This window comes from Saccostrea cucullata, unplaced genomic scaffold (genome assembly GCF_032062105.1).
Source record: "Saccostrea cucullata isolate Sc308-1 unplaced genomic scaffold, CSIRO_AGI_Scuc_v1 ctg2497, whole genome shotgun sequence".
NCBI lineage: Eukaryota > Metazoa > Mollusca > Bivalvia > Ostreida > Ostreidae > Saccostrea > Saccostrea cuccullata.
The window spans coordinates 100,534-112,469 of NW_026940527.1; the positions used below are offsets into that span (position 1 = coordinate 100,534).

Here is an 11,936-nt window from a genome sequence, read left to right on the forward strand (position 1 = left end):
GTGTCAGAAGTGTTCCTAGTGTAAAAAATGCCGAAGTTCAATCCACCTGAGTGTTTCGCCTTTACCAGGCCAAATGAATGGCCGGAATGGAAACAACGATTCACGAGGTTTCAGATCGCAACGAAACTGACTGACGAGGATGAACAAATACAAATAAGTTCATTGATATACGCCATGGGGCCCGAAGCAGAGGGGATATTCAAATCCTTCGTATTCTCGAACGGTGATGAGAAGAAATTTAAGAAGGTTCTTGAAAGTTTCGATAAGTATTTCGTTCCAAAGAAAAACGTGATTCATGAGCGCGCCAAATTCCACATCCGGAGCCAGCGCCAGGGAGAGTCAGTTGAGGAATTCGTCAGAAGTTTGCACGAGTTGGCGGCGCACTGTAATTTTAGAGATAAGAGCGACCAAATCCGTGACAGGTTAGTCGTGGGCATTATTGACAAGGAACTTAGCGAGAAACTACAGCTTGAATCTGACCTTAACACTCACGAAAGCTGTCGAGATGGCGCGTAATTCAGAGTTAGTGAAACATCAGATTAAAGACTTACAATCTAAGAACTTAGATGCAGTGAGATTTAGGCAGCAAAATGGACAACAACCTAAACACAATTACAGCAGACAACCTAAAGCTAAGGAAAGAGTTTACAATAACTGTGACAAGTGTAATATGAAGCACAATCCTGGAAACTGTCCGGCATCAGGGAAGAAATGTCTAAAGTGCGGGAAAAAAGGACACTTTAAGATAGTTTGTCGAAGTAAACCCAAACACATAGAGGAAGTTCAAGGTGCATGTTCATCACCTGATTCATTCTACATGGGTTCTATTGACCTAAGTGAGTCGGACAATACAGACGCATGGACAGTAAAGCTGAAGATATGTCGGAAGTACATTTAAGATCGACACTGGTGCTGACACATCCGTGATAACTGGAGCGACGTACAATTCATTGCCAGTAAAGCCAAAACTACAGGCTTCGACAAATCAGCTGTACAGCCCAGGAGGATCAGTGGAGTAAGGGGATGTTCGTTGCTAAGACTTTTCACAAGAACAGTGAGTTTCATTTTCGAGTGTATGTGCTTAAGAACTCTAACAGTGGTTCTAATTTGCTCAGTCGAAGTGTCGCACACCGTATGGGACTTGTTATGAAAATCGAGGAAATTCGGGATGTGTTTGGTACACATGGATGCGTCAAGGGCCCACCTGTCAAGATAACGCTTAAGCCCGGAGCCACACCGTATTGCGTCACTACAGCTCGCAGGATTCCGTTTCCATTGATGCCAAAGTTTGAGGCAGAACTAACCGAATGGAGAACGTGGGGATCATTGCGAAGGTCACAGAACCGACGGATTGGTGTGCACCCATCGTGACAGCCTTCAAGAAAAACGGGGATGTTCGCTTGTGTGTGGACCTTCAGAAACTAAACCAGGCAGTCAAACGTGAACATTATATGTTACCCAACTTGGACGACATTGCCCCAAAGCTGTGCAAGGCTACAGTCTTTTCGAAACTTGATGCTAGTAGTGGGTTTCACCAGATACCTCTAGATCCAGAGAGTTGTCACCTTACTACCTTCATAACTCCGTTTGGACGGTACTGCTTTCAGCGGGTTCCATTTGGTATTACGTCAGCCCCTGAAATATTTCAGCGTCGTATGTCAGAGATATTAGCAGATATTAACGGAGCGGACGCCATAATGGACGATATCATCATATATGGGAGTACGTTGGAGGAGCATGACGAGCGTCTGGACCGCGTGCTGGACCGTATCAAGGAAGTTGGCCTGAAACTCAATAAGAAGAAATGCGAGTTCAGGAAACAGAGCATTGAATATTTTGGACACATGATTAGTTCAGATGGTATCAGTCCATGTCCAGAACGTGTGCGTGCAATACGTGAGTTGGCTGCACCAACAAATGTGACTGAACTTAAGAGAATTCTTGGAATGGTGAATTATCTCGGTCGATTTTTACCTAACCTTTCTACGGTTATGCACCCCCTTACTGATCTTTTGAAGAGTGACTCGGTATGGTTATGGGACAACCCCCAGGAAGAGGCCTTCAAAAGAGTGAAGGATATGCTAACAGAAACACCTGCACTAGCCTTCTACAATTCTTCAAAGCCAGTCGTGATTAGTGCAGATGCCAGCAGTTATGGCCTAGGAGCCGCTATATTTCAGCGGTTTGATGGTCAGCTTAAACCTATTGCGTTTGCGTCGAGGACACTGTCACTGGCCGAAACCAAATATGCACAGATCGATTGATTGATTGATTGATTGAATACTGTTTAACGTCCCTCTCCAGAATATTTCACTGATATGGAGACGTCACCATTGCCGGTGAAGGGCTGCAAATTTATGCCTATGCTCGGCACTTACGGCCTTTGAGCAGGGAGGGATCTTTATCGTGCCACACCTGCTGTGACACGGGGCCTCGGTTTATACGGTCTCATCCGAAGGACCGCCCCATTTAGTCGCCTTTTACGACAAGCAAGGGGGTACTGAGGACCGATCGAGAAGGAGTGTTTAGCATCTATATGGGCCTGTGAGAAGTTCGAGCGCTACCTCATTGGACTCGACTCATTCAAGCTCATCACTGATCACAAACCTCTCGTTCCGCTCATTAACACTCAAGCTCTAGACAGGACACCTGTGAGATGTCAGAGACTTTTGATGCGTTTACGCAGATTTAATCCAATAGCAGAACATGTGCCAGGGAAAAATCTCGTGGTTCCCGACACTCTTTCCAGGAGTCCGCTAACTGGAAACACTGAGGACACAGAGGAGGAAGTCAATCTCTATGTAGACTGTGTCGTAGAGAATCTTCCCATATCAGATCAACGAATAGAGCGCATTCGATTAGCTACAGCAGATGATCCAGAGTTGTCTGAAGTTTTGAAGAGGACTCAGAACTGGTGGCCAGACCATGAGAGATCACTGAAAGCAGAAATCCGACCATACTTTTCCGCAAGATCCGAATTGTCTGTCTGGAATGGAATTCTGATGTACAGAGACCGAATTGTTATTCCGGAGGCTCTTAGACCAGAAACATTGCAAGACATACATTCAGGACACTTAGGTCTGAACAAGTGCCGAGAACGCGCACGAGGAGCTGTATGGTGGCCAGGAATATCAACCGATATAGAGCGTACCGTAAAGTCCTGCAAGTTCTGTCTTGTTCATCAACCAAAACAGAACCGAGAACCGTTGAAGACTACAGTCCTTCCAGATCGTCCGTGGCAAAAGATAGCTGCAGATCTGTGTGAGCTGCAGGGTAGACATTTCCTAGTAGTTACAGATTATTTTTCTCGTTATCTGGAAATTGCGTATCTGGATTCGTTGACTAGTGCTCATGTAATTGGAAAACTCAAGAATATATTGGCTCGTTGGGGTATTCCAGAGGAATTGGTAACCGACAACGGCACCCAGTTTACATCAGACTCTTTCAAGAAGTTCGCAGCTAAGTACGGATTCGCACATACAACCAGCAGTCCTCACTACCCGCAAGCAAACGGCGAGGCGGAGAGCGCTGTTAAGACCGCGAAGCGTATACGACAGCAGGATGACATCTTTGTTGCGCTAAAGGCGTACTGTTCAACACCCATCTCAACTACAGGAGTCAGTCCAGCCGAACTCATCATGGGACGGAGGATTCGAACCGTTGTTCCAGTCAATCCGTCTTCACTAGCACCAAAGTGGCCGGACTTGGACCAAGTGAGGAGACAGGACGCACGAACGAAGGAAACTTCAAAATTTCATTATGACAACCGATTTGGGGTTAGGAAACTCCACCGGCTTGGACCCGGAGACCAAGTTCGCATCAAGACCGACAAAGAGAAACAGTGGACAGATAGTGGCACAATCACTAGTGCAAGTTACAAAATTCGATCATACCTAGTGGAAACCGATCATGGAACATTGAGGAGAAATCGGAGGCACTTGCAGCATACTGGATACATGAACACCGAATTGCCACATACCGTAAATGTGCCGTATCCGTTAACCGACAGTAAACCAAGTGTTTCGTCTGACGTTGAGCCACCCTCTGAGCCGCCTAGCCAGGAAGTTACATCTCCTTCCGTGAAGTCCAAAAACGTAACTCGTTCGGGACGTGTCATTCACAAACCCATAAGATTCAAAGACTACGAATGAACATTTGTGAACTCTTTGTGTAATAATGATCTAATTTGTATGTAACAAGTAATGCATGCAGGATGAGTTTTATTTGTAGCTTATGTTTTATTCTAGTAATTTTCTGTGAAATCCTAGTCATAAACTTTTAGAGGGGAGATGTTTAGTAAATGTGTTATCGTACGAACTATCTAGTGTATGTGTAACCTTTTCATGTACGACTGAATATGTACCTGTTTAGTTTTAGCGCCATATGGAATAAACGTGTTTGTGTGAACTCGGTGTTGTAATTGGCAATTAGCGAACCTAGCCATCCAAACAGGGCATAAACAATTTATGTCCATATAATTTGCATTATGCTTGACATTTTATTTCCCCTTTTATCGTTACATGTACAAGGAAACTGAATTTTTCGAATAAATATAAAACAATTATTTATTTTGTAGAACTACTAAATAAATGTAAACCTCACCCAGTTTCATTCCCTCCTTATTTATTTACCTACACTTACCTGTATATTTGTTATCAGACCAGTACATATGAATATTTGGTGACTGATTAATCCCCATGAAAATCCATAATCCAAAATACGCCCTCACCTCTCTTTCGTTTGTCAGGGTCCAGTCAGCATCGGGCTGCCCAGTTCTCTCAGCTCTTTGTTCTGCATACTGTTAGTTTCCTCGGCTATCTTTCCGAAAATTGTTGTTGGTACCATCAGCAAAAAGTATCGGTATACATGGTCCAAGGGATCAAGATCATAGGAGGGACAATACTCTTCTTGAAATTCAGCAATCTCTATATCGTGAAGTTCGTGGGACCAGAAATCATCGCCAATGTCGCTCAACTGACAGTATAATGTACACAATAATGACCGAGTTTGTTGGGAATCTGAGTCACTATCAGTATCAGATGAAAAATCTTCATTATTGGATTCGTCTACACCAATATCTGATCCATCAGACAACGAAACTTCAGACTCGGCATCGTTTTCCCCGCTATCGTCCATTATGAATTTACGCGCTGTTTATCTACAGTCATGGCAACAAAGAAAGGGAGCTAAATCAAAAAGATAGCTTTGGAAAACTGTAGGATACACACTATACGGGCCATAGTAAAAAAAATCAATAAATAATCAGCATTAAACTGAAAAGTGTTTTTAAAGTACACTTGATTTTTCTTTTCAAAAGTAACACTACACTGGATTTTAAAAATTATTTCTTGATGGCATTGGCAAATGAAATTTTTTATGCTTATGTTCGCCGGGAAAAAAAACCAGAAGTCTCTGTCGAGACTGAAGCTCTACTGGTTTGTACTTATAGCAAAGGAAGAGAAAAGTACTTAAGCAGTTGGGAATTGAAACTTTTCTACAGCAATAAATAGAATAATGATCCTTGATTAAGTCTCTTTATGTTCTTAGTGTAGTCTACTTGCATGCCACATTATATTATAATCACACTAAAACTGTATTTGGAGTAGCATTTTGAGAGTATTTAACAAATTTCTATTTTTAGTAACCACGGCAACACCGTTCATTGAAGTGAAAAACTGATATATAGAATTATGTATCTTAGTGTAGTCTACTTGTGTGCCATGTTATATTGAAATCAGACCAAAACTGTAGAAGGAGTAGCATTTTGAAAGAATTTCACAGAAATTTCTATTTTTAGTAACCACGGCAACACCGTTCATCGAAATCAAAAACCGATATACAGAATTATGTATCTTAGTGTAGTCTACTTGTGTGCCAAGTTATATTGAAATCAGACCAAAACTGTAGGAGGAGTAGCATTTTGAAAGAATTTCACAGAAATTTCTATTTTTAGTAACCACGTCAACACCATTCATCGAAATAAAAAACCAATACACAGAATTATGTATCTTTAGTGTAGTCTACTTTTGTGCCATGTTATATTGAAATCAGACCAAAACTGTAGGAGGAGTAGCATTTTGAAAGAATTTCACAGAAATTTCTATTTTTAGAAACCACGGCAACACCGTTCATCGAAATCAAAAACCGATACACAGAATTATGTATCTTAATGTAGTCTACTTGTGTGCCAAGTTATATTGAAATCAGACCAAAACTGTAGGAGGAGTAGCATTTTGAAAGAATTTCACAGAAAATTCTATTTTTAGTAACCATGGCAACACCGTTCATCGAAATCAAAAACCGATAAACAGAATTATGTATCTTAGTGTACTCTACTTGTGTGCCAAATTATATTGAAATCAGACCAAAACTGTACGAGGAGTAGCATTTTGAAAAATTGTTTACAGACGGACAGACAGACGGACAGCCAGACAGACGGACGGACGACGGACGCATTACTATCGCATATGCTCTTCTGGTCTCTGACCAGTAGAGCTAAAAAACATGGATATTTTATAAATCATTAATCCAATCTTTCTGAAAAAAAAAGCTATTGTTAAATTCATGATTAATTTTTACCGACGTATTCAACACGTGTTGATCACGAACACAGTTGGACGAAACAGGTCAGGATAAATACGGAATGTAAAAGCAAGTGCGCGCTAGGCCTACAGGCTACATATCGGCGCTTTTGATCAAACTGTTACGTTTTCATATTTCCCCAAGTTTGAAAACCAGAAGTCTCTGTCGAGACTGAAGCTCTACTGGTTTGTACTTATAACAAATGAAGACAAAAGTAGCAGTTGGGACTCAAACTTTACAACAGCAATAAATAGAATAATGATGCTTGATTGAGCTCTTTTTGTGGCAAGATACTGCAATAAGACTACAGCTGTAGGAGTAGCTATTAATAAACTTTTAGAGTATTTTCAATTTTAGTAACCATGGCAACATCATTCCTCGAAATCAAAAATCGATACACAGAATTATGTATTTTAGTGTAGTCTACTTGTGTGCCAAGTTATAATGAAATCAGACCAAAACTGTAGGAGGAGTAGCATATTGAAATTAGTATTTCACAGAAAATTATACTTTTAGTAGCCACGGCAACACCGTTCATTGAAATCTAAAATGGATAAACAGAATTATGTATCTTAGAGTAGTCTACTTATGTGCCAAGTTATATTGAAATCAGACCCAAACTGTAGGAGGTGTAGCATTTTAACAGTACTTCACAGAAATTTCTATTTTTAATAACCACGGCAACACCGTTCACCGAAATCAAAAATCGATACACAGAATTATGTATCTAAGTGTAGTCTACTTGTGTGCTAAGTTATATTGAAATCAGACCAAAACTGTAGGAGGTGTAGCATTTTGAAAGTATTTCACAGAAATTTCTATTTTTAGTAACAAAGGCAACACCGTCCATCGAAATCTAAAATCGATATATAGAATTATGTATCTTAGTGTAGTCTACTTATGTGCCTAGTTATATTGAAATCAGACCAAAACTGTAGGAGGAGTAGCATATTTAGTAACAACGGCAACGCCGTTCATCGAAATCAAAAACCGATACAAAGATGTATGTACCTTAGTTAAGTCTACTTGCGTGCCAAGTTATATTGAAATAAGACCAAAACTGTCGGAGGAGTAGCATTTGGAAAGAATTTCCCAGAAATTTCTATTTTTAGTAACCACGGCAACACCGTTCATCGATATCAAAACCAATATAGAGAATTATGTACCAAAGTATTTTCTACTTGTGTATTTAGTTATATTGAAACCAGACCAAAACTGTAGGAGAAGCAGCATTTTAAAAGAATTTCACAGAAAATTTATTTTTATTAACCATGGCAACACCACTCATCGAAATCAAAAACCGATATACAGAATTATATATCTTGTGTAATCTACCTGTGTGCCAAGTTATATTGAAAACAGAAAACTGTACAAGGAGTAGCATTTTGAAAGAATTTCACAGAAATTTCTATTTTTAGTAACCACGGCAACACCGTTCATTGAAATCTAAAATGGATATACAGAATTATGTATCTTAGTGTAGTCTACTTATGTGCCAAGTTATATTGAAATCAGACCAAAACTAAAGGAGGAGTCGCATTTTGGACAAGAGTCCCAAGGGCCTTGTAGGTCACCTTGGAATCATGCAACACCTTTCAAATAATAGAATTTGGTTCATGTTTTAAGGTGGATCCGAAAACGGATAGCAATTGTTTACAGACAGACGGACAGAAAGACGGAAGGACAGCCGGACGCCGGACGCATTACTATCGCAGAAGATCTTCTGGTCTCGGACCAGTAGAGCTAAAAAACTAAATATAATAACAGCTGATTTAGAAATAAGAAGAAAGTGCCCATCTAAAATAAAACATTTTCTAAAAAAATTTCTTTGAAAAGGAAAATTAAAGATAAAAAAAAAAGAAGCAGCTAAATTTCATTGTAGAATTCAAGTTGTACATATGTGCAGTTCTGAAAGCTAATCTTTGGCCCGTAGGAAGCGATTTCAGTTTTTCTTGGGGGGGAGGGGGGGCATTACTGAGTATAAATTACCAAAAGTTCCTAACAAGCAAAAAACAGGTCTATCAGACACTTTTACTGAGGGGACACAAGCAAAGCATGCAGTACATGTAGCTTTGTTTTATTACTATTATGAAAAAAAGCTTATCTTATACAGCCTACCCATGTTCAGTATCTTCATTTAGCAATCTGTCTTAAAAAGTTCACGACAAATTCACACGATTCTCCTACGTAAAATTTACAAACGTTTTCTTCGGCCACCGATATTCCATTCACGTCACGATGAGTGTCAGATGTAAAACGTCATTAAAGTCTGCGAAAGCACAAATTAAACACCATTTCGACAGGGATGTCTAACAAATTCTTCCATGTCATCAAACATTAATTCACAGTCTTGGCACTGGGAACATATGTATTTCTTTCCAACCCGTGTCATAAAATGCATCACTATTCGCCATCTTGGAAATGCTTCTGTCCTGCGTGCACCACCTCGAGTTTTGGTGCAGACAAAACTCTGTCCTGAACGTAGTTCGGTACGACTTGATTCGATGGAATTGTGTCAGAAACGTTCAGAACTTTGAATCAAGTGCACCATGTAATTAAGCACACAACTCTTTTGCAAGAACTATTTTGTGACAATGAAGATAATAGTCATAGACGAGACGTACACTTTTAGCTCTACTGGTCAGAGACCAGAGGAGCTTATGCGATAGTAATGCGTCCGTCGTCCGTCCGTCTGTCTGTCTGTAAACAATTTTTCAAAATGCTACTCCTCCTACAGTTTTGGTCTGATTTCAATATAACTTGGCACACAAGTAGACTACACTAAGATGCATAATTCTGTGTATTGGTTTTTGATTTCGATGAACGGTGTTGCCATTGTTACTAAAATTAGAAATTTCTGGGAAATTCTTTCAAAATGCTACTCCTCCTACAGTTTTGGTCTGATTTCAATATAACTTGGCACACAAGTAGACTACACTAAGATGCATAATTCATTGTATCAGTTTTTGATTTCGATGAACGGTGTTGCCGTTGTTACTAAAAATAGAAAATTCTGTGAAATTCTTTCAAAATGCTACTCCTCCTACAGTTTTGGTCTGATTTCAATATAACTTGGCACACAAGTAGACTACACTAAGATACATAATTCTGTATATTCGTTTTTGATTTCAATGAACAGTGTTGCTGTTGTTACTAAAAATAGAAATTTCTGTTAAAAACTCTCAAAATGCTACTCGAAATACAGTTTAAAGCTGAACACTTCTCATAAATAGGCACTGTTAGACGGGTTTATAAACCGTTCGCTTTCGTTACACCCGATTGCACACTCGAAACTCGTGGCCGACATGTGTTACTCCTTTCGCGGTCTTAGATTTTTTGCGTTTATTTCTTGTTTTTATGTGCATTTTCTGTTTGTAAATAATGTATTGATCTGCATTTTCCATGATACTTTTGTCCTGTTTCGGAAAAAATGCGTAAAATTTGATAATTTCATCGATATTGAGTAGCTCACGCTTTGTAAGATGTACGTCTACACTCGTCGGATCTCTATAGTGAAATAAATTGAACTGACTAGCGATCTGCTCCTTATATACGAGTTGTAGGGAGAGCGTTGAAGAACGGAAAATATGGCGGACTATGCCTATTTACGAGTAGTGTTCAGCTTTAAGTCTGATTATAATATAATGTGGCATGCAAGTAGACTACACTAAGAACATAAAGAGACTTAATCAAGGATCATTATTCTTTTTATTGCTGTGGTAAAGTTTCAATTCCCAACTGCTTAAGAACCTTTCTTTTCCTTTGCTATAAGTACAAACCAGTAGAGCTTCAGTCTCGACAGAGCCTTCTGGTTACTTTCAAAAGCTCTGATTTCAAGTTTAAGCGCCAGTCCTACAATCTATAAAATAACGATTATCAATGTTCGTCCATGAAGAGTGTTGCTGTATTTTCAGTGAATTTAGAAGTGTACACAATCTTGATGTCACTTGATCAGGAATCAGGACAACTCGCCCCCAGGACCTGTTAAGACAACTCGCCCCCAATTTAGGACAACTCGCCCCCACTCGAGACAGCTCGCCCCCATTACAGATACAACTCGCCCCCATTATTTTTTCTTATGTATTACAAGGAAAAACGACATATTTTATTCAATAAATTATATTTAAATGCAAATTTATAATTAATATGTTGGGTAAACTGATCGGAAGTCGAACATGACCGCGAGTCGAACGCATTTTTAACCTCGCCTACACCTTTCGATGAGCAATAAATGGTGGGCAACTCTTGATTATCTGTCTTCTTTTTTACCAATCTAATCAATGAGAGTTGTCTTTCTTAGGTCGAACTCTTCTGTTAATAGTTCTAGGTGCCGGGAAATTTAAAGGTTATTTCTCCGAATTTTCTGTCGTAAATGAATTATCGATGTTGTTACCAAGCTCCAAACAATTACCAAATAAGCTAATCAATATTTTGAAAGACAATTCTATGCCTATAAATAATTTTAAAATCTGTTTTTACATAGGTTTGGATGCATGTATAATTCGCAAATTAATCAACCAAACTTCATTTAATTTAATATTAAAAATGATATGGAGTCGAACACCAAAAATGATCGCAAGTCGACCAGTGTTCGACATCAGAAACAGTAGTAAAACTCCTCATATAAGAGGAAATCAACGCTTTAAAAGATAAAAAAAAAATATGAAATATTGGAATATATAAATGAAATAACTTTTAAAATTAATAGTAGAAGATATAATGGAATTATTTTTTCCTTAAGAAATTAAAAATACCACCAATACTTAGATTATTCGATGATTCAGACCATTGATCAAAATAAACGTTTAAGAACAAATTTAGAATAAGGACATTAGGCTATTTCTTTTGGCAACAATGTCTAAAATCAAGTTTTATAAATTTGTGGTTAAATCCTCAAGCTGGGTAAGGATTTTCCTTTTTTTTAGTACTGTTACTATAAAAAATCTTAGTTGGATTATTTTTTTTTCTGAAGTGCCCCCTCCCCCACCCTCTGGAGAAAAAAAACCTGATTTGAAAATGTTTTCAGTGCTCTCCAGAGCCTAATAATGTAACAGGAATTTCCTAATGCCAGGTACCACGACAGTGACAAGACATACGACGGTTGTCCCAAAAAGTTGTAGACAATGTTTTTAACTTTTTAAACATGCAACCAATACTAACCAATTTTTGCATAGATATAATATATTCAATGTTCTTTAAAACTGAATTCTCAAATTTATATCTTTCATATACATCAGAGACGGGAAAAAAGAGTACAGAAGTGAGATTACTAGTACATGTTAGAGTTAAAATGAGAAGGTAATTTTAAAAGGCATGAATTTCATTGAGAGTTTTTCCTCTATATCAAAAATAGT

At 38.7% G+C, this 11,936-nt stretch overlaps 1 protein-coding gene across 1 annotated transcript; it reads left to right on the forward strand.

Annotated features, from left to right (window-relative positions):
- Positions 1 to 2,672: 2,672 nt before the first annotated feature.
- Positions 2,673 to 4,151, forward strand: LOC134255557 (uncharacterized protein K02A2.6-like). Its single transcript, XM_062738085.1, has one exon. The coding sequence runs from the start codon at positions 2,673 to 2,675 to the stop codon at positions 4,149 to 4,151; it is 1,479 nt and encodes a 492-aa protein (XP_062594069.1).
- The last annotated feature ends 7,785 nt before the right edge of the window (positions 4,152 to 11,936 follow it).

Excerpts from the sequence above, each read along its gene's own strand:
- LOC134255557 (XM_062738085.1), top strand. The coding sequence starts at position 2,673 with ATGCGTTTACGCAGATTTAATCCAATAGCAGAACATGTGCCAGGGAAA.